The 20,947-nt window shown below is 49.5% G+C and overlaps 1 protein-coding gene across 1 annotated transcript in view; it reads left to right on the top strand.

The window, feature by feature from the left end:
• Nucleotides 1–20,947, top strand: part of LOC115193527 (collagen alpha-1(IX) chain-like) — a 46,056-nt gene that overhangs the window by 9,443 nt on the left and 15,666 nt on the right. The window contains exons 11-26 of the mRNA XM_029752235.1: nt 296–349; nt 1,987–2,022; nt 2,119–2,175; nt 2,496–2,549; nt 4,715–4,768; nt 5,169–5,222; nt 5,342–5,395; nt 5,585–5,638; nt 5,780–5,833; nt 5,997–6,050; nt 6,311–6,364; nt 6,684–6,728; nt 15,023–15,076; nt 15,166–15,219; nt 15,445–15,498; nt 20,871–20,942. Of these exons, the coding sequence (XP_029608095.1) occupies nt 296–349; nt 1,987–2,022; nt 2,119–2,175; nt 2,496–2,549; nt 4,715–4,768; nt 5,169–5,222; nt 5,342–5,395; nt 5,585–5,638; nt 5,780–5,833; nt 5,997–6,050; nt 6,311–6,364; nt 6,684–6,728; nt 15,023–15,076; nt 15,166–15,219; nt 15,445–15,498; nt 20,871–20,942 (858 nt within the window). The remainder of the gene's footprint in view (nt 1–295; nt 350–1,986; nt 2,023–2,118; nt 2,176–2,495; nt 2,550–4,714; nt 4,769–5,168; nt 5,223–5,341; nt 5,396–5,584; nt 5,639–5,779; nt 5,834–5,996; nt 6,051–6,310; nt 6,365–6,683; nt 6,729–15,022; nt 15,077–15,165; nt 15,220–15,444; nt 15,499–20,870; nt 20,943–20,947) is intronic.

The raw sequence follows: 20,947 nt of genomic DNA, 5'->3' as shown, positions 1-20,947 counted from the left end.
TTGGATGTACAGCATAAGAGGCTGCTGAGGGGAGGATGCCTCATAATAACAGCTGGAACGGAGTGAATGGAATGGCATCAAACACCTGGAAACCATGGAAACCATGTATTTGATGTATTTGATACTGTTCCACTAATTCCGCTCCAGCCCGTGGACGAGCCCGTCCTCCCCAATTAAGGTGCCACCAACCTCCTGTGATGTACAGTACCTCCTCTGTCAGGAACGTCAATCAAAAGGGGAATGAAAATGGACCATACCTGTTTGTTTGATCTGCTTTCTATGTCCGTTACCACAGGGTGCTATGGGAGTGAGAGGACCAACAGGACCTGGTGGATCAGTAGGGCCTAGAGTGAGTAGTACATCTGTGGATCAGCAGGGCCTAGAGTGAGTAGTACATCTGTGGATCAGCAGGACCTAGAGTGAGTAGTACATCTGTGGATCAGCAGGGCCTAGAGTGAGTAGTACATCTGTGGATCAGTAGGGCCTAGAGTGAGTAGTACATCTGTGGATCAGCAGGGCCTAGAGTGAGTAGTACATCTGTGGATCAGCAGGGCCTAGAGTGAGTAGTACATCTGTGGATCAGCAGGACCTAGAGTGAGTAGTACATCTGTGGATCAGCAGGGCCTAGAGTGAGTAGTACATCTGTGGATCAGCAGGGCCTAGAGTGAGTAGTACATCTGTGGATCAGCAGGGCCTAGAGTGAGTAGTACATCTGTGGATCAGCAGGACCTAGAGTGAGTAGTACATCTGTGGATCAGCAGGGCCTAGAGTGAGTAGTACATCTGTGGATCAGCAGGACCTAGAGTGAGTAGTACATCTGTGGATCAGCAGGACCTAGAGTGAGTAGTACATCTGTGGATCAGCAGGGCCTAGAGTGAGTAGTACATCTGTGGATCAGCAGGACCTAGAGTGAGTAGTACATCTGTGGATCAGCAGGACCTAGAGTGAGTAGTACATCTGTGGATCAGTAGGGCCTAGAGTGAGTAGTACATCTGTGGATCAGCAGGGCCTAGAGTGAGTAGTACATCTGTGGATCAGCAGGACCTAGAGTGAGTAGTACATCTGTGGATCAGCAGGACCTAGAGTGAGTAGTACATCTGTGGATCAGCAGGACCTAGAGTGAGTAGTACATCTGTGGATCAGCAGGATCTAGAGTGAGTAGTACATCTGTGGATCAGCAGGACCTAGAGTGAGTAGTACATCTGTGGATCAGCAGGATCTAGAGTGAGTAGTACATCTGTGGATCAGCAGGGCCTAGAGTGAGTAGTACATCTGTGGATCAGCAGGACCTAGAGTGAGTAGTACATCTGTGGATCAGCAGGGCCTAGAGTGAGTAGTACATATGTGGATCAGCAGGGCCTAGAGTGAGTAGTACATCTGTGGATCAGCAGGACCTAGAGTGAGTAGTACATCTGTGGATCAGCAGGACCTAGAGTGAGTAGTACATCTGTGGATCAGCAGGGCCTAGAGTGAGTAGTACATCTGTGGATCAGCAGGGCCTAGAGTGAGTAGTACATCTGTGGATCAGCAGGACCTAGAGTGAGTAGTACATCTGTGGATCAGCAGGACCTAGAGTGAGTAGTACATCTGTGGATCAGCAGGACCTAGAGTGAGTAGTACATCTGTGGATCAGCAGGACCTAGAGTGAGTAGTACGTCTGTGGATCAGCAGGACCTAGAGTGAGTAGTACATCTGTGGATCAGCAGGACCTAGAGTGAGTAGTACGTCTGTGGATCAGCAGGACCTAGAGTGAGTAGTACATCTGTGGATCAGCAGGACCTAGAGTGAGTAGTACATCTGTGGATCAACAGGACCTAGAGTGAGTAGTACATCTGTGGATCACTGTCACCGTGTTACATCCCTAGTTGATGATAGGTTGACAAGCACATCCAGAGAATATCGTGAGATGTTAGTGTGTCACGTTGAACAGTCATCTACTCTTCCTAATCAACTGATTCATCATTCTCAAAATGATGTGTTTTTCAGGGTGCAGCAGGGATGCAGGATTTGAGTGCCGAGCTGGTAAGACTTTGTTCGTTCAAGTTCACACAACTCAGTGCCTGGCATTACACGTATGAGTGATTATCTGTCCTGTTGATTTATCCTGCTGCTGTTTAGTGTCCTGGTGCCTGTCCACCTGGGACACCTGGTCATCCCGGTCTCCCTGGCATGAAGGTGAGTCAAGGGTCAAGGTTCAGGGGTCAGGGGCCAAGGAGAGTGCATGACCTCACTAGTGTATCATATGAAGTTATGTAATGCATAAACATTCTCAGTGGTATGCTAGGAAGGGCATTGGAACATAGCCAGTGGTTTATTGATAACTTGGTCTCATAAGTCATCATATGTTGTGCTAATGGTAACCATAGCTGCTTCAACCTAAGTCATTGGTTTAAATCTATTCTATTGTCTTCGCAGTTAGTATAATGATAGTCTAACAGTGATATGTGATAGAGATTGAGGAGGGTGTTTAAGCTTCATGTTCCTCTGTTTTCTAGGGTCACAAAGGAGTAAAAGGGGAAGGAGGAGAGCCTGGGAAACAAGGGCACAAGGTAAGGGATTACATTTTATACACATTCAGAGAACTGAACAAAAGCCTACACTACATTAAAAAGACTTTGTCCAGAAGTAGGTTTAGTGTGTTTCTGGAAAACCAGACCAGATGTTTCCATGACATAGAATAAGCTTGGAGCTTTGTAGCTCCTATGGTCTCTTTGCTTCATGTGATGCTTCATGGGATCAGCTTTACAACTCGACTGATCAACTGATCAAAATATTCAGATTAGACTTTACAAGAAATACTCTCACTGCTACTTCTTAGCTGTCAGTATGCATCCAGTCAGGACCTGATATCCATCCAGCCAGGACCTGATATCCATCCGGCAGGGTCTGATATCCATCCAGTCAGGACCTGATATCCATCCAGTCAGGACCTGATATCCATCCAGTCAGGACCTGATATCCATCCAGTCAGGACCTGATATCCATCCAGTCAGGACCTGATATCCATCCAGTCAGGGCCTGATATCCATCCAGTCAGGACCTGATATCCATGCAGTCAGGACCTGATATCCATCCAGTCAGGACCTGATATCCATGCAGTCAGGGCCTGATATCCATGCAGTCAGGGCCAGATATCCATCCAGTCAGGGCCTGATATCCATGCAGTCAGGGCCTGATATCCATGCAGTCAGGACCTGATATCCATGCAGTCAGGGCCAGATATCCATCCAGTCAGGACCTGATATCCATGCAGTCAGGACCTGATATCCATGCAGTCAGGGCCAGATATCCATCCAGTCAGGGCCTGAGATCCATCCAGTCAGGACCTGATATCCATCCAGTCAGGACCTGATATCCATCCAGTCAGGACCTGATATCCATCCAGTCAGGGCCTGATATCCATCCAGTCAGGACCTGATATCCATGCAGTCAGGACCTGATATCCATGCAGTCAGGGCCTGATATCCATGCAGTCAGGACCTGATATCCATGCAGTCAGGGCCAGATATCCATCCAGTCAGGACCTGATATCCATGCAGTCAGGGCCTGATATCCATCCAGTCAGGGCCTAATATCCATGCAGTCAGGGCCTGATATCCATGCAGTCAGGACCTGATATCCATCCAGTCAGGGCCTGAGATCCATGCGGTCAGGGCCTGAGATCCATGCGGTCAGGGCCTGATATCCATGCGGTCAGGGCCTGAGATCCATGCGGTCAGGATCTCTACCTGCTTTAGGATCTCTGCCTGCTATAGGATCTCTACCTGCTATAGGATCTCTACCTGCTATAGGATCTCTACCTGCTATAGGATCTCTACCTGCTATAGGATCTCTACCTGCTATAGGATCTCTACCTGCTATAGGATCTCTGCCTGCTATAGGATCTCTACCTGCTATAGGATCTCTACCTGCTATAGGATCTCTACCTGCTATAGGATCTCTACCTGCTATAGGATCTCTACCTGCTATAGGATCTCTGCCTGCTATAGGATCTCTGCCTGCTATAGGATCTCTGCCTGCTATAGGATCTCTGCCTGCTATAGGATCTCTGAAAGGCTGTGAGTGATATGTTGCCTGAAAGTAAACTATTTCCATGGCTGCGTCCCCAATGACACCTCATTCCCTACATAGTGCTCTACTTATGAACACAGCCCTATGGGCCCTGGTGAAAAATAGGGCATTTTATAGGGATTAGGGTGTGATTTGGGACGTAGACCATGTTAGTGATGCAGGGGTTATGGTTGATATGGAATGCCATGCTAACACATCCATATATAAGGAAATAAGTTCAGTTCTATACCCAAGTCACTTCATCACCTAGTGGCCTATAACTCCATTCAGTGTCTGTCTGTCTAGATTCTGTAAATGACTTTCTCCATGTATAGAATTCAGCCTTGCTTAGTGGCTCTATTGAAGGGTGTCTGGTGTAGAACATGCTTTTCACTCACAAGTCAAAGCATGTTGTCTCTGACAGCTGACAGCACTGTGATCAGCAGTAGAGTCAATTTCATTGAAAAGTGTGTCATGTATCTGAGTAAACGAGGCTGTAGGAACATTGATTTAAAGTCCATGGGAGTTGTTTTGTTTTGAAACAGCTTACATTTTAAATCAATCTTTCTATCCTCCTATAAATGTACCTACTTATGTTTTAATGTCTCTGTCATACGCAGTTGTTCATCTTACTGATGTCTGCATGTTACCTCTTTCTCTCTAGGGTGAAGAGGGTGACCAGGGAACCACAGGGGACCTCGGATCCCAGGGCCCAACGGTTTGATACTCTCATTAACCTACCTTTAACAGATAATATAACAGATTATCTATAGTGATAATATAACAGATTATCTATAGTGATAATATAACAGATTATCTATAGTGATAATATAACAGATTGTCTATAGTGATAATATAACAGATTATCTATAGTGATAATATAACAGATTGTCTATAGTGATAATATAACAGATTGTCTATAGTGATAATATAACAGATTGTCTATAGTGATAATATAACAGATTGTCTATAGTGATAATATAACAGATTGTCTATAGTGATAATATAACAGATTGTCTGTAGTGATAATATAACAGATTGTCTATAGTGATAATATAACAGATTGTCTGTAGTGACAGTTAGTGACAGTTTGTCTTTCTGCTGTTGTGTGATTCCAGGGTCCTCAGGGAATCAGAGGCTCCACTGGAATGATGGGGCCCAAAGGTGGACTGGTAAGAGTCACTCTTTGAAGTTAATTATATTTCAAACCTGGTTCGTTAAAATGTTTTATTTGCTTGTGTTTACATCCTCTCTGTCATTTTATGCAAATATACCTCTGTTGTTGTGACAGGGAGCACGAGGACATGATGGAGATCCAGGTCCCCAGGGTGTTGAAGGATCCACTGTAAGTATTCTCCCATAATCCCCTTCTCCTGTTCATTATGATTTCACTAATGTTAGACCTCTGGAAAGGTTAGTGTTTCAGGAATACTGTTCACATGTCATTGTGTGTTGTGTTCTCAATGAAGGACATGATTAAACATCTCTGTAAAAAGGTTTTGTCTTACAATATGTTGATGCTGTATCTTTTTAGGGTGACCAAGGCCAGAGGGGCGTGATGGGCGAGTCTGGTCCTAAAGGTGATGAGGTGGGTATCAGAGTGAAAATACACCTACCATGGTTTCACATGGCCAAATTGATTCTTGTCTTTAGTCACTGTCTGGGGTGGTGGTGATGGTGTAATGCTGATGCCCTGATTGGTTCCTTATGCTATTGTGTTGTTATCTAGGGATCTCAAGGTGGAAGAGGAATCACAGGTCTTCCTGGGCCCAAGGGAGAGGGTGTAAGTATTACTGTAACTATTGTATCACAGCATAAACAATCAGTCTTGGCGGTGGAAAATGTAAGCATATCCTGTCTGTTGTGTATTCATAGAACCATAGAACCTTCTTGGAACATTAACACTTGTCATGGAATGATTGTTGTGGTTCTTTTTTCATGTCCAGGGTTTGTCAGGAGTGGATGGGCGTGAAGGTATTCCTGGAATGCCAGGTGGAAAGGTATGGACAGGATCTACTGGAACATGATTAGATGTATCGTTCTAGTTGTGCTGTGCCCTCTCATAGGTCTACAGGGATTCTTTTCTGCAGCGATTTCTATTGGCTTGGCAATGGAGATCACAGCATTCTGAAAAGTCTACTATAGAATGAGATTCATACTGGTTGAACGGAGGAATCAGCAGGAGTTGTCAAATCAAGTTAAGATTACAATTGTGATGTCAACATTTCATCTTAACTCACATAACGCTCTTTCTCCACAGGGCACCATTGGCAAGGCTGGGTCTCCTGGGGAGGTGGGGCTTCAGGGACTTCCTGTAAGTATGACCTTTGACCTCACACTAACAGGTGTTCTGATTGGTTGCGCCTGTGTAAACCTCCTCTGCCTCCTGTATTATAATCCTGATGTGAAATAACATAATAATAATAACATGAGATTATTGTTTCTGATTGACAACCACCATTGTGTAGGTTTTTTTGTTTTACAAACATTTGAGATTTTCATGTTTTCAACAACATCTTTGAAATGGATAATAAATGGATGACTGGTTTGGTCAGATGTATTCTAGGTATTTACATGATAATTCTTGTTACTGTAGATTGATTTTGATTGACACTATTGTGTTTACTCTCTAGGGATTACCTGGTTCTCCTGGCTCTAAAGGAACTGGTGGAGAGAAGGTAGGTGTCATAGAGATCATACAAAAATAGTATTCTAATTCCTAATTCACCCACAATGCACCACTTACATCAATTAATCTACAGCCAATATGCATTACTATGTGCAATAAACTCAACCCATTTGACAAATAGAGCTAATCTATGTCAATGAGGAGCTGCATCTGGATAAGAGCATGGGTACACTGACCTGACTGTCCTTACCTGACCTGACTGTCCTGACACTGACCCGACTGTCCTGACCTGGCCTGACTGTCCTGACACTGACCTGACTGTCCTGAAACTGACCTGACTGTCCTGACACTGACCTGACTGTCCTGACCTGTCCTGAAACTGACCTGACTGTCCTGACACTGATCTGACTGACACTGACCTGACTGTCCTGATCTGACCTGACTGTCCTGACCTGGCCTGACTGTCCTGACTGTCCTGAAACTGACCTGACTGTCCTGACACTGATCTGACTGACACTGACCTGACTGTCCTGATCTGGCCTGACTGTCCTGACACTGACCTGACTGTTCTGACACTGACCTGACTGTTCTGACACTGAAACTGAAACTGACCTGACTGTTCTGACACTGACCTGACCTGACTGTCCTGACATTGACCTTACTGACCTGACCTGACCTGACCTGACTGTCCTGACACTGACTGACCTGACCTGACCTGTCCTGACCTGACTGTCCTGACACTGACCTGACTGTCCTGATCTGGCCTGACTGTCCTGACACTGACCTGACTGTTCTGACACTGACCTGACTGTTCTGACACTGAAACTGAAACTGACCTGACTGTTCTGACACTGACCTGACCTGACTGTCCTGACACTGACCTGACTGTCCCATATATTCTATATGTGTAGGGAAGTATTTAAACACTTGCTTAGGTCCAACCTCTGATCTTTCCAAGCATTTTTTATATGCTAAAACAGGATAAAAATGGTAAGAAAAATAAGAAAACATATCAAATCATACCACTGACCTGACCTGACTGTCCTGATACTGACCTGGCCTGACTGTTCTGACACTGACCTGACTGTCCTGACACTGACCTGACCTGACTGTCCTGACACTGACCTGACTGTCCTGACACTGACCTGACTGACACTGACCTGACTGTCCTGACACTGACCTGGCCTGACTGTTCTGACACTGACCTGACTGTCCTGACACTGACCTGACTGACACTGACCTGACTGTCCTGACCTGGCCTGACTGTCCTGACACTGACCTGACTGTCCTGACACTGACCTGACTGTCCTGACACTGACCTGGCCTGACTGTTCTGACACTGACCTGACTGTCCTGACACTGATCTGACTGACACTGACCTGACTGTCCTGACACTGACCTGACTGTCCTGACCTGACCTGACCTGACTGTCCTGACACTGACCTGACTGTCCTGACACTGACCTGACTGTCCTGATCTGGCCTGACTGTCCTGACACTGACCTGACTGTTCTGACACTGACCTGACTGTTCTGACACTGAAACTGAAACTGACCTGACTGTTCTGACACTGACCTGACCTGACTGTCCTGACATTGACCTGACTGTCCTGACATTGACCTGACTGTCCTGACACTGACTGACCTGACCTGACCTGTCCTGACCTGACCTGACTGTCCTGACACTGACCTGACTGTCCTGACACTGACCTGACTGTCCCATATATTCTACATGTGTAGGGAAGTATTTAAACACTTGCTTAGGTCCAACCTCTGATCTTTCCAAGCATTTTTTATATGCTAAAACAGGATAAAAATTGTAAGAAAAATAAGAAAACATATCAAATCATACTACTGACACTGACCTGACCTGACTGTCCTGACACTGACCTGGCCTGACTGTCCTGACACTGACCTGACCTGACTGTCCTGACACTGACCTGGCCTGACTGTCCTGACACTGACCTGGCCTGACTGTCCTGACACTGACCTGACTGTCCTGACACTGACCTGACTGTCCTGACACTGACCTGACCTGACTGTCCTGACACTGACCTGACTGTTCTGACACTGACCTGACCTGACTGTCCTGATCTGACTGTCCTGACACTGACCTGACCTGACTGTTCTGACACTGACCTGACTGTCCTGACACTGACCTGACTGTCCTGACCTGACCTGACTGTCCTGACACTGACCTGACTGTCCTGATCTGGCCTGACTGTCCTGACACTGACCTGACTGTTCTGACACTGACCTGACCTGACTGTCCTGACACTGACCTGACTGTCCCATATATTCTATATGTGTAGGGAAGTAATTAAACACTTGCTTAGGTCCAACCTCTGATCTTTCCAAGCATTTTTTATATGCTAAAACAGGATAAAAATTGTAAGAAAAATAAGAAAACATATCAAATCATACTACTGACACTGACCTGACCTGACTGTCCTGATACTGACCTGGCCTGACTGTTCTGACACTGACCTGACTGTCCTGACACTGACCTGACTGTCCTGACACTGACCTGACCTGACTGTCCTGACACTGACCTGACTGTCCTGACACTGACCTGACTGACACTGACCTGACTGTCCTGACACTGACCTGACTGTCCTGACACTGACCTGGCCTGACTGTTCTGACACTGACCTGACTGTCCTGACACTGACCTGACTGACACTGACCTGACTGTCCTGACCTGGCCTGACTGTCCTGACACTGACCTGACTGTCCTGACACTGACCTGACTGTCCTGACACTGACCTGGCCTGACTGTCCTGACACTGACCTGACTGTCCTGACACTGATCTGACTGACACTGACCTGACTGTCCTGACACTGACCTGACTGTCCTGACCTGACCTGACTGTCCTGACACTGACCTGACTGTCCTGACACTGACCTGACTGTCCTGATCTGGCCTGACTGTCCTGACACTGACCTGACTGTTCTGACACTGAACTGACTGTTCTGACACTGAAACTGAAACTGACCTGACTGTTCTGACACTGACCTGACCTGACTGTCCTGACATTGACCTGACTGTCCTGACATTGACCTGACTGTCCTGACACTGACTGACCTGACCTGACCTGTCCTGACCTGACCTGACTGTCCTGACACTGACCTGACTGTCCTGACACTGACCTGACTGTCCCATATATTCTACATGTGTAGGGAAGTATTTAAACACTTGCTTAGGTCCAACCTCTGATCTTTCCAAGCATTTTTTATATGCTAAAACAGGATAAAAATTGTAAGAAAAATAAGAAAACATATCAAATCATACTACTGACACTGACCTGACCTGACTGTCCTGACACTGACCTGACCTGACTGTCCTGACACTGACCTGACTGTCCTGACACTGACCTGACCTGACTGTCCTGACACTGACCTGACTGTTCTGACACTGACCTGACCTGACTGTTCTGATCTGACTGTCCTGACACTGACCTGACATGACTGTTCTGACACTGACCTGACTGTCCTGACACTGACCTGACTGTCCTGACCTGACCTGACTGTCCTGACACTGACCTGACTGTCCTGATCTGGCCTGACTGTCCTGACACTGACCTGACTGTTCTGACACTGACCTGACCTGACTGTCCTGACACTGACCTGACTGTCCCATATATTCTATATGTGTAGGGAAGTAATTAAACACTTGCTTAGGTCCAACCTCTGATCTTTCCAAGCATTTTTTATATGCTAAAACAGGATAAAAATTGTAAGAAAAATAAGAAAACATATCAAATCATACTACTGACACTGACCTGACCTGACTGTCCTGATACTGACCTGGCCTGACTGTTCTGACACTGACCTGACTGTCCTGACACTGACCTGACTGTCCTGACACTGACCTGACCTGACTGTCCTGACACTGACCTGACTGTCCTGACACTGACCTGACTGACACTGACCTGACTGTCCTGACACTGACCTGACTGTCCTGACACTGACCTGGCCTGACTGTTCTGACACTGACCTGACTGTCCTGACACTGACCTGACTGACACTGACCTGACTGTCCTGACCTGGCCTGACTGTCCTGACACTGACCTGACTGTCCTGACACTGACCTGACTGTCCTGACACTGACCTGGCCTGACTGTCCTGACACTGACCTGACTGTCCTGACACTGATCTGACTGACACTGACCTGACTGTCCTGACACTGACCTGACTGTCCTGACCTGACCTGACTGTCCTGACACTGACCTGACTGTCCTGACACTGACCTGACTGTCCTGATCTGGCCTGACTGTCCTGACACTGACCTGACTGTTCTGACACTGACCTGACTGTTCTGACACTGAAACTGAAACTGACCTGACTGTTCTGACACTGACCTGACCTGACTGTCCTGACATTGACCTGACTGTCCTGACATTGACCTGACTGTCCTGACACTGACTGACCTGACCTGACCTGTCCTGACCTGACTGTCCTGACACTGACCTGACTGTCCTGACACTGACCTGACTGTCCCATATATTCTACATGTGTAGGGAAGTATTTAAACACTTGCTTAGGTCCAACCTCTGATCTTTCCAAGCATTTTTTATATGCTAAAACAGGATAAAAATTGTAAGAAAAATAAGAAAACATATCAAATCATACTACTGACACTGACCTGACCTGACTGTCCTGATACTGACCTGGCCTGACTGTTCTGACACTGACCTGACTGTCCTGACACTGACCTGGCCTGACTGTCCTGACACTGACCTGACCTGACTGTCCTGACACTGACCTGGCCTGACTGTCCTGACACTGACCTGGCCTGACTGTCCTGACACTGACCTGACTGTCCTGACACTGACCTGACTGTCCTGACACTGACCTGACCTGACTGTCCTGACACTGACCTGACTGTTCTGACACTGACCTGACCTGACTGTCCTGATCTGACTGTCCTGACACTGACCTGACCTGACTGTTCTGACACTGACCTGACTGTCCTGACACTGACCTGACTGTCCTGACCTGACCTGACTGTCCTGACACTGACCTGACCTGACTGTCCTGACACTGACCTGACTGACCTGACCTGACCTGACTGTCCTGACACTGACCTGGCCTGACTGTCCTGACACTGACCTGACCTGACTGTCCTGACACTGACCTGGCCTGACTGTCCTGACACTGACCTGGCCTGACTGTCCTGACACTGACCTGACTGTCCTGACACTGACCTGACTGTCCTGACACTGACCTGACCTGACTGTCCTGACACTGACCTGACTGTTCTGACACTGACCTGACCTGACTGTCCTGATCTGACTGTCCTGACACTGACCTGACCTGACTGTTCTGACACTGACCTGACTGTCCTGACACTGACCTGACTGTCCTGACCTGACCTGACTGTCCTGACACTGACCTGACTGTCCTGACACTGACCTGACTGTCCTGACCTGACCTGACTGTCCTGACACTGACCTGACCTGACTGTCCTGACACTGACCTGACTGACCTGACCTGACTGTCCTGACACTGACCTGGCCTGACTGTCCTGACACTGACCTGACTGTCCTGACACTGACCTGACTGTCCTGATCTGGCCTGACTGTCCTGACACTGACCTGACTGTTCTGACACTGACCTGACTGTTCTGACACTGAAACTGAAACTAACCTGACTGTTCTGACACTGACCTGACCTGACTGTCCTGACATTGACCTGACTGTCCTGACATTGACCTGACTGTCCTGACACTGACTGACCTGACCTGACCTGTCCTGACCTGACCTGACTGTCCTGACACTGACCTGACTGTCCCATATATTCTATATGTGTAGGGAAGTATTTAAACACTTGCTTAGGTCCAACCTCTGATCTTTCCAAGTATTTTTTATATGCTAAAACAGGATAAAAATTGTAAGAAAAATAAGAAAACATATCAAATCATACTACTGACACTGACCTGACCTGACTGTCCTGACACTGACCTGGCCTGACTGTCCTGACACTGACCTGACCTGACTGTCCTGACACTGACCTGGCCTGACTGTCCTGACACTGACCTGGCCTGACTGTCCTGACACTGACCTGACTGTCCTGACACTGACCTGACTGTCCTGACACTGACCTGACCTGACTGTCCTGACACTGACCTGACTGTTCTGACACTGACCTGACCTGACTGTCCTGATCTGACTGTCCTGACACTGACCTGACCTGACTGTTCTGACACTGACCTGACTGTCCTGACACTGACCTGACTGTCCTGACCTGACCTGACTGTCCTGACACTGACCTGACCTGACTGTCCTGACACTGACCTGACTGTCCTGACCTGACCTGACTGTCCTGACACTGACCTAACCTGACTGTCCTGACACTGACCTGACTGTCCTGACCTGACCTGACTGTCCTGACACTGACCTGGCCTGACTGTCCTGACACTGACCTGACTGTTCTGACACTGACCTGACTGTTCTGACACTGAAACTGAAACTAACCTGACTGTTCTGACACTGACCTGACCTGACTGTCCTGACATTGACCTGACTGTCCTGACATTGACCTGACTGTCCTGACACTGACTGACCTGACCTGACCTGTCCTGACCTGACCTGACTGTCCTGACACTGACCTGACTGTCCTGACACTGACCTGACTGTCCCATATATTCTACATGTGTAGGGAAGTATTTAAACACTTGCTTAGGTCCAACCTCTGATCTTTCCAAGTATTTTTTATATGCTAAAACAGGATAAAAATTGTAAGAAAAATAAGAAAACATATCAAATCATACTACTGACACTGACCTGACCTGACTGTCCTGATACTGACCTGGCTTGACTGTCCTGACACTGACCTGGCCTGACTGTCCTGACACTGACCTGACCTGACTGTCCTGACACTGACCTGGCTTGACTGTCCTGACACTGACCTGGCCTGACTGTCCTGACACTGACCTGACTGTCCTGACACTGACCTGACTGTCCTGACACTGACCTGACCTGACTGTCCTGACACTGACCTGACTGTTCTGACACTGACCTGACCTGACTGTCCTGATCTGACTGTCCTGACACTGACCTGACCTGACTGTTCTGACACTGACCTGACTGTCCTGACACTGACCTGACTGTCCTGACCTGACCTGACTGTCCTGACACTGACCTGACTGTCCTGACCTGACCTGACTGTCCTGACACTGACCTGACTGTCCTGACACTGACCTGACTGTCCTGACCTGACCTGACTGTCCTGACACTGACCTGGCCTGACTGTCCTGACACTGACCTGGCCTGACTGTCCTGACACTGACCTGACTGTCCTGACACTGACCTGACTGTCCTGACACTGACCTGACTGTTCTGACACTGACCTGACCTGACTGTCCTGATCTGACTGTCCTGACACTGACCTGACCTGACTGTTCTGACACTGACCTGACTGTCCTGACACTGACCTGACTGTCCTGACACTGACCTGACTGTCCTGACCTGACCTGACTGTCCTGACACTGACCTGACCTGACTGTCCTGACACTGACCTGACTGTCCTGACCTGACCTGACTGTCCTGACACTGACCTGACCTGACTGTCCTGACACTGACCTGACTGTCCTGACCTGACCTGACTTTCCTGACACTGACCTGACTGTTCTGACACTGACCTGACTGTCCTGACACTGACCTGACTGTCCTGACACTAACCTGACCTGACTGTCCTGACACTGACCTGACTGTCCTGACACTGACCTGACTGTCCTGACACTGACCTGGCTGTCCTGACACTAACCTGGCTGTCCTGACACTGACCTGACTGTCCTGACCTGACCTGACTGTCCTGACACTGACCTGACTGTCCTGACACTGACCTGACTGTCCTTACACTGACCTGACTGTCCTGACACTAACCTGACCTGACTGTCCTGACACTAACCTGACTGTCCTGACACTGACCTGACTGTCCTGACACTAACCTGACTGTCCTGACACTGACCTGACTGTCCTGACACTGACCTGACTGTCCTGACACTGACCTGACTGTCCTGACACTGACCTGACTGTCCTGACACTAACCTGACCTGACTGTCCTGACACTGACCTGACTGTCCTGACACTAACCTGACTGTCCTGACAGTAACCTGACTGGTTAACCTGACCTGACTGTCCTGACTGGTTAACCTGACCTTCTCTCTGCAAGTCTATGGGCCAAATGTCCCAAATCAGGGATGAAAATATCTGCACATTGGACCAGGTTCCTGGTTAGTTGTGTCATCCAAGTCTGTTGACAGACACTACGATACCATGCTATGGTACGTGTATCTGTCCTCCAGAGATTATGACACGTCTGTTTCTGTTGCTCTATTTCAGGGTAGTTCTGGAGAGGCAGGTCTTCTTGGAACAATGGGATCTGCTGGTAAAACAGTAAGTCCAAATCAAATCCACGTTCATTTAAAATGCATTTCAAGTTGTCCATACAGTAACAACCTGTCCACTGTGATGTCTCTGTGTAGGGAGACCAAGGCAAAGCAGGAGATCTAGGACCCATTGGACCCATTGGCGGACCAGTGAGTATCCAGTCAGTTATTATATTTCCCAGCAGGCAAAGCTGTTTTTATGACGCCATCACAACCAGACTACAACTGGTAGTAATTTGGTTACAAGGATGTCAGTGATGTCACTGCAACCAGGTTTGCCCTCTGGGTTCCATTTTAATGTCATTTATCGTGCATTAATGTGTAATAAAACACGCCTCTTCTTCTCTCTTGTAATTTCCTTTGACATCTCTCTAGGGAGACAGAGGAGAACAAGGACCAGGCGGTCCACCGGGCAAACCAGGAGCCAGGGTGAGGTATTGTTGTTGTTGTTGTCTGGTTGCTGTGTGATGCTGTGTGTCTTCGTGCCAGGTATAATATGAGGATTAATGAAAGGAAACATACTTTGTAACAATGACTCAATGATGACAACGTTAGGCTGGAACACCAAGATGCTTCTCAGAGAAAGAGCGAGAGAGAGAGAGAGAGAGAGAGAGAGAGAGACTGAAACAAAGAGAAGATGAAGAATGAGAAAAAGAAGAGAAAGAGAGGGGGAGTGTGGACCTGGCTGTGGTTACAGAGAGTGTGGACCTGGCTGTGGTTACAGAGAGTGTGGACCTGGCTGTGGTTACAGAGAGTGTGGACCTGGCTGTGGTTACAGAGAGTGTGGACCTGGCTGTGGTTACAGGGAGTGTGGACCTGGCTGTGGTTACAGAGAGTGTGGACCTGGCTGTGGTTACAGAGAGTGTGGACCTGGCTGTGGTTACAGAGGTGGACCTGGCTGGTACAGAGAGTGGACCTGGCTGTGGTTACAGAGAGTGTGGACCTGGCTGTGGTTACAGAGAGTGTGGACCTGGCTGTGGTTACAGAGAGTGTGGACCCTGGCTGTGGTTACAGAGAGTGTGGGACCTGGCTGTGGTTACAGAGAGTGTGGACCTGGCTGTGGTTACAGAGAGTGTGGACCTGGCTGTGGTTACAGAGAGTGTGGACCTGGCTGTGGTTACAGAGAGTGTGGACCTGGCTGTGGTTACAGAGAGTGTGGACCTGGCTGTGGTTACAGAGAGTGTGGACCTGGCTGTGGTTACAGAGAGTGTGGACCTGGCTGTGGTTACAGAGAGTGTGGACCTGGCTGTGGTTACAGAGAGTGTGGACCTGGCGGTGGTTACAGAGAGTGTGGACCTGGCTGTGGTTACAGAGAGTGTGGACCTGGCTGTGGTACAGAGAGTGTGGACCTGGCTGTGGTTACAGAGAGTGTGGACCTGGCTGTGGTTACAGAGAGTGTGGACCTGGCTGTGGTTACAGAGAGTGTGGACCTGGCTGTGGTTACAGAGAGTGTGGACCTGGCTGTGGTTACAGAGAGTGTGGACCTGGCCTGTGGTTACAGAGAGTGTGGACCTGGCTGTGGTTACAGAGAGTGTGGACCTGGCTGTGGGTACAGAGAGTGTGGACCTGGCTGTGGTTACAGAGAGTGTGGACCTGGCTGTGGTTACAGAGAGTGTGGACCTGGCTGTGGTTACAGAGAGTGTGGACCTGGCTGTGGTTACAGAGAGTGTGGACCTGGCTGTGGGTACAGAGAGTGTGGACCTGGCTGTGGTTACAGAGAGTGTGGACCTGGCTGTGGTTACAGAGAGTGTGGACCTGGCTGTGGTTACAGAGAGTGTGGACCTGGCTGTGGGTTACAGAGAGTGTGGACCTGGCTGTGGTTACAGAGAGTGTGGACCTGGCTGTGGTTACAGAGAGTGTGGACCTGGCTGTGGTTACAGAGAGTGTGGACCTGGCTGTGGTTACAGAGAGTGTGGACCTGGCTGTGGTTACAGAGAGTGTGGACCTGGCTGTGGTTACAGAGAGTGTGGACCTGGCTGTGGTTACAGAGAGTGTGGACCTGGCTGTGGTTACAGAGAGTGTGGACCTGGCTGTGGTTACAGAGAGTGTGGACCTGGCTGTGGTTACAGAGAGTGTGGACCTGGCTGTGGTTACAGAGAGTGTGGACCTGGCTGTGGTTACAGAGAGTGTGGACCTGGCTGTGGTTACAGAGAGTGTGGACCTGGCTGTGGTTACAGAGAGTGTGGACCTGGCTGTGGTTACAGAGAGTGTGGACCTGGCTGTGGTTACAGAGAGTGTGGACCTGGCTGTGGTTACAGAGAGTGTGGGACCTGGCTGTGGTTACAGAGAGTGTGGACCTGGCTGTGGTTACAGAGAGTGTGGACCTGGCTGTGGTTACAGAGAGTGTGGACCTGGCAGTGGTTACAGAGAGTGTGGGACCCTGCTGTGGTTACAGAGAGTGTGGACCTGGCTGTGGTTACAGAGAGTGTGGACCTGGCTGTGGTTACAGAGAGTGTGGACCTGGCTGTGGTTACAGAGAGTGTGGACCTGGCTGTGGTTACAGAGAGTGTGACCACTGGCTGTGGTTACAGAGAGTGGGACCTGGCTGTGGTACAGAGAGTGTGGACCTGGCTGTGGTTACAGAGAGTGTGGACCTGGCTGTGGTTACAGAGAGTGTGGACCTGGCTGTGGTTACAGAGAGTGTGGACCTGGCTGTGGTTACAGAGAGTGTGGACCTGGCTGTGGGTACAGAGAGTGTGGACCTGGCTGTGGTACAGAGAGTGTGGACCTGGCTGTGGTTACAGAGAGTGTGGACCTGGCTGTGGTTACAGAGAGTGTGGACCCTGGCTGTGGTTACAGAGAGTGTGGACCTGGCTGTGGTTACAGAGAGTGTGGACCTGGCTGTGGTTACAGAGAGTGTGTGGACCTGGCTGTGGTTACAGAGAGTGTGGACCTGGCTGTGGTTACAGAGAGTGTGGACCTGGCTGTGGTTACAGAGAGTGTGGACCTGGCTGTGGTTACAGAGAGTGTGGACCTGGCTGTGGTTACAGAGAGTGTGGACCTGGCTGTGGTTACAGAGAGTGTGGACCTGGCTGTGGGTACAGAGAGTGTGGACCTGGCTGTGGGTACAGAGAGTGTGGACCTGGCTGTGGGTACAGAGAGTGTGGACCTGGCTGTGGTTACAGAGAGTGTGGACCTGGCTGTGGTTACAGAGAGTGTGGACCTGGCTGTGGTTACAGAGAGTGGACCTGGCTGTGGTTACAGAGAGTGTGGACCTGGCTGTGGTTACAGAGAGTGTGGACCTGGCTGTGGTTACAGAGAGTGTGGACCTGGCTGTGGTTACAGAGAGTGTGGACCAGGCTGTGGTTACAGAGAGTGTGGACCAGGCTGTGGTTACAGAGAGTGTGGACCTGGCTGTGGTTACAGAGAGTGTGGACCTGGCTGTGGTTACAGAGAGTGTGGACCTGGCTGTGGGTACAGAGAGTGTGGACCAGGCTGTGGTTACAGAGAGTGTGGACCTGGCTGTGGTTACAGAGAGTGTGGACCCTGGCTGTGGTTACAGAGAGTGTGGACCTGGCTGTGGTTACAGAGAGTGTGGACCTGGCTGTGGTACAGAGAGTGTGGACCAGGCTGTGGTTACAGAGAGTGTGGACCTGGCTGTGGTTACAGAGAGTGTGGACCTGGCTGTGGTTACAGAGAGTGTGGACCTGGCTGTGGTTACAGAGAGTGTGGACCTGGCTGTGGTTACAGAGAGTGTGGACCTGGCTGTGGTTACAGAGAGTGTGGACCACCTGGCTGTGGTTACAGAGAGTGTGGACCACCTGGCTGTGGTTACAGAGAGTGTGGACCTGGCCTGTGGTTACAGAGAGTGTGGACCTGGCTGTGGTTACAGAGAGTGTGGACCTGGCTGTGGTTACAGAGAGTGTGGACCTGGCTGTGGTTACAGAGAGTGTGGACCTGGCTGTGGTTACAGAGAGTGTGGACCACCTGGCCGTGGTTACAGAGAGTGTGGACCTGGCTGTGGTTACAGAGAGTGTGGACCTGGCTGTGGTTACAGAGAGTGTGGACCTGGCTGTGGTTACAGAGAGTGTGGACCTGGCTGTGGTTACAGAGAGTGTGGACCTGGCTGTGGTTACAGAGAGTGTGGACCTGGCTGTGGTTACAGAGAGTGTGGACACTGGCTGTGGTTACAGAGAGTGTGGACCTGGCTGTGGTTACAGAGAGTGTGGACCTGCTGTGGGTAAGAGAGTGTGGACCAGGCTGTGGTTACAGAGAGTGTGGACCTGGCTGTGGTTACAGAGAGTGTGGACCACGTGGCCGTGGTACAGAGAGTGTGGACCTGGCCTGTGTTACAGAGAGTGTGGACTGGCTGTGGTTACAGAGAGTGTGGACCTGGCTGTGGTTACAGAGAGTGTGGACCACCTGGCCGTGGTTACAGAGAGTGTGGACCTGGCCGTGGTTACAGAGATGTGGACCACCTGGCTGTGGTTACAGAGAGGTGGACCCTGGCTGTGGTTACAGAGAGTGTGACCTGGCCGTGGTTACCGAGAGTGTGGACCCCTGGCTGTGGTTACAGAGAGTGTGGACCTGGCTGTGGTTACAGAGAGTGTGGACCTGCTGTGGTTACAGAGAGTGTGGACCTGGCTGTGGTTACAGAGAGTGTGGACCTGGCTGTGGTTACAGAGAGTGTGGACCTGGCTGTGGTTACAGAGAGTGTGGACCTGGCTGTGGTTACAGAGAGTGTGGACCTGGCTGTGGTTACAGAGAGTGTGGACCTGGCTGTGGTTACAGAGAGTGTGGACCTGGCTGTGGTTACAGAGAGTGTGGACCTGGCTGTGGTTACAGAGAGTGTGGACCTGGCCGTGGTTACAGAGAGTGTGGACCTGGCTGTGGTTACAGAGAGTGTGGACCTGGCTGTGGTTACAGAGAGTGTGGACCTGGCTGTGGTTACAGAGAGTGTGGACCTGGCTGTGGTTACAGAGAGTGTGGACCTGGCTGTGGTTACAGAGAGTGTGGACCTGGCTGTGGTTACAGAGAGTGTGGACCTGGCTGTGGTTACAGAGAGTGTGGACCTGGCTGTGGTTACAGAGAGTGTGGACCTGGCTGTGGTTACAGAGAGTGTGGACCTGGCTGTGGTTACCTGGCTGTGGTTACAGAGAGTGTGGACCTGGCCGTGGTTACAGAGAAATTCCCTAGTGAATAGACCTGCATGGGATCTCAAGATCTCACACAGAGGCTATTTTCACAGTAAGGAGAGAATGAGGACCAGGGCCAGCTGGCTGAAAGAGCCTTCTGTTCCTTTGGCATTCCTCACACACACACGGTCAGCAATCAAAGGTGTGCCCAGCACAGAGAACAAAGACACACACACACACACACACACACACACACACACACACACACACACACACACACACACACACACACACACACACACACAAGCTTACAAAATAAAAATTGCAGCCAGGTTTTAAAAATTCTTTCTTTTGTGCACGTTTTGAGTCACGACCCTGATATAGCCGTCTCATGAACAGTTCATTAACCCAGTATATGTTGCCCTAATGACTGAAGAGCCTGTGGGCGTAGTTTCTCCATACTCTGCTCTCTTATCTGAGGTTTCCACTACTTTCTGCTGTAGTGTTCTGTAGTTTTAGATATTTACATACAGTATTCCATTTAGCAGAGGCTTTTATTCTTACAGTCATGCGTGCATACATTTTACATACTGGCTGCCCCAGGAATCTAACCCACAATCCTGGCGCTGCAAGCACCTTGCTCTAACCAACTGAGTCATTCAGGAAATACAGTAGTGTGGTGTTGACCTCTGACCTCATTGTTGTCTCTCTACCTTTGTTTTGTAGGGACCTAAAGGGGATCTTGGTCTTCCTGGTGTTCCCGGACCCCCAGGCCTCCCCGGAGTGAAGGGAGAGAGGGTAAG

This window comes from Salmo trutta, chromosome 5 (assembly GCF_901001165.1).
Source record: "Salmo trutta chromosome 5, fSalTru1.1, whole genome shotgun sequence".
Lineage (NCBI taxonomy): Eukaryota > Metazoa > Chordata > Actinopteri > Salmoniformes > Salmonidae > Salmo > Salmo trutta.
This window is presented reverse-complemented; position numbering and strand designations above follow the sequence as displayed.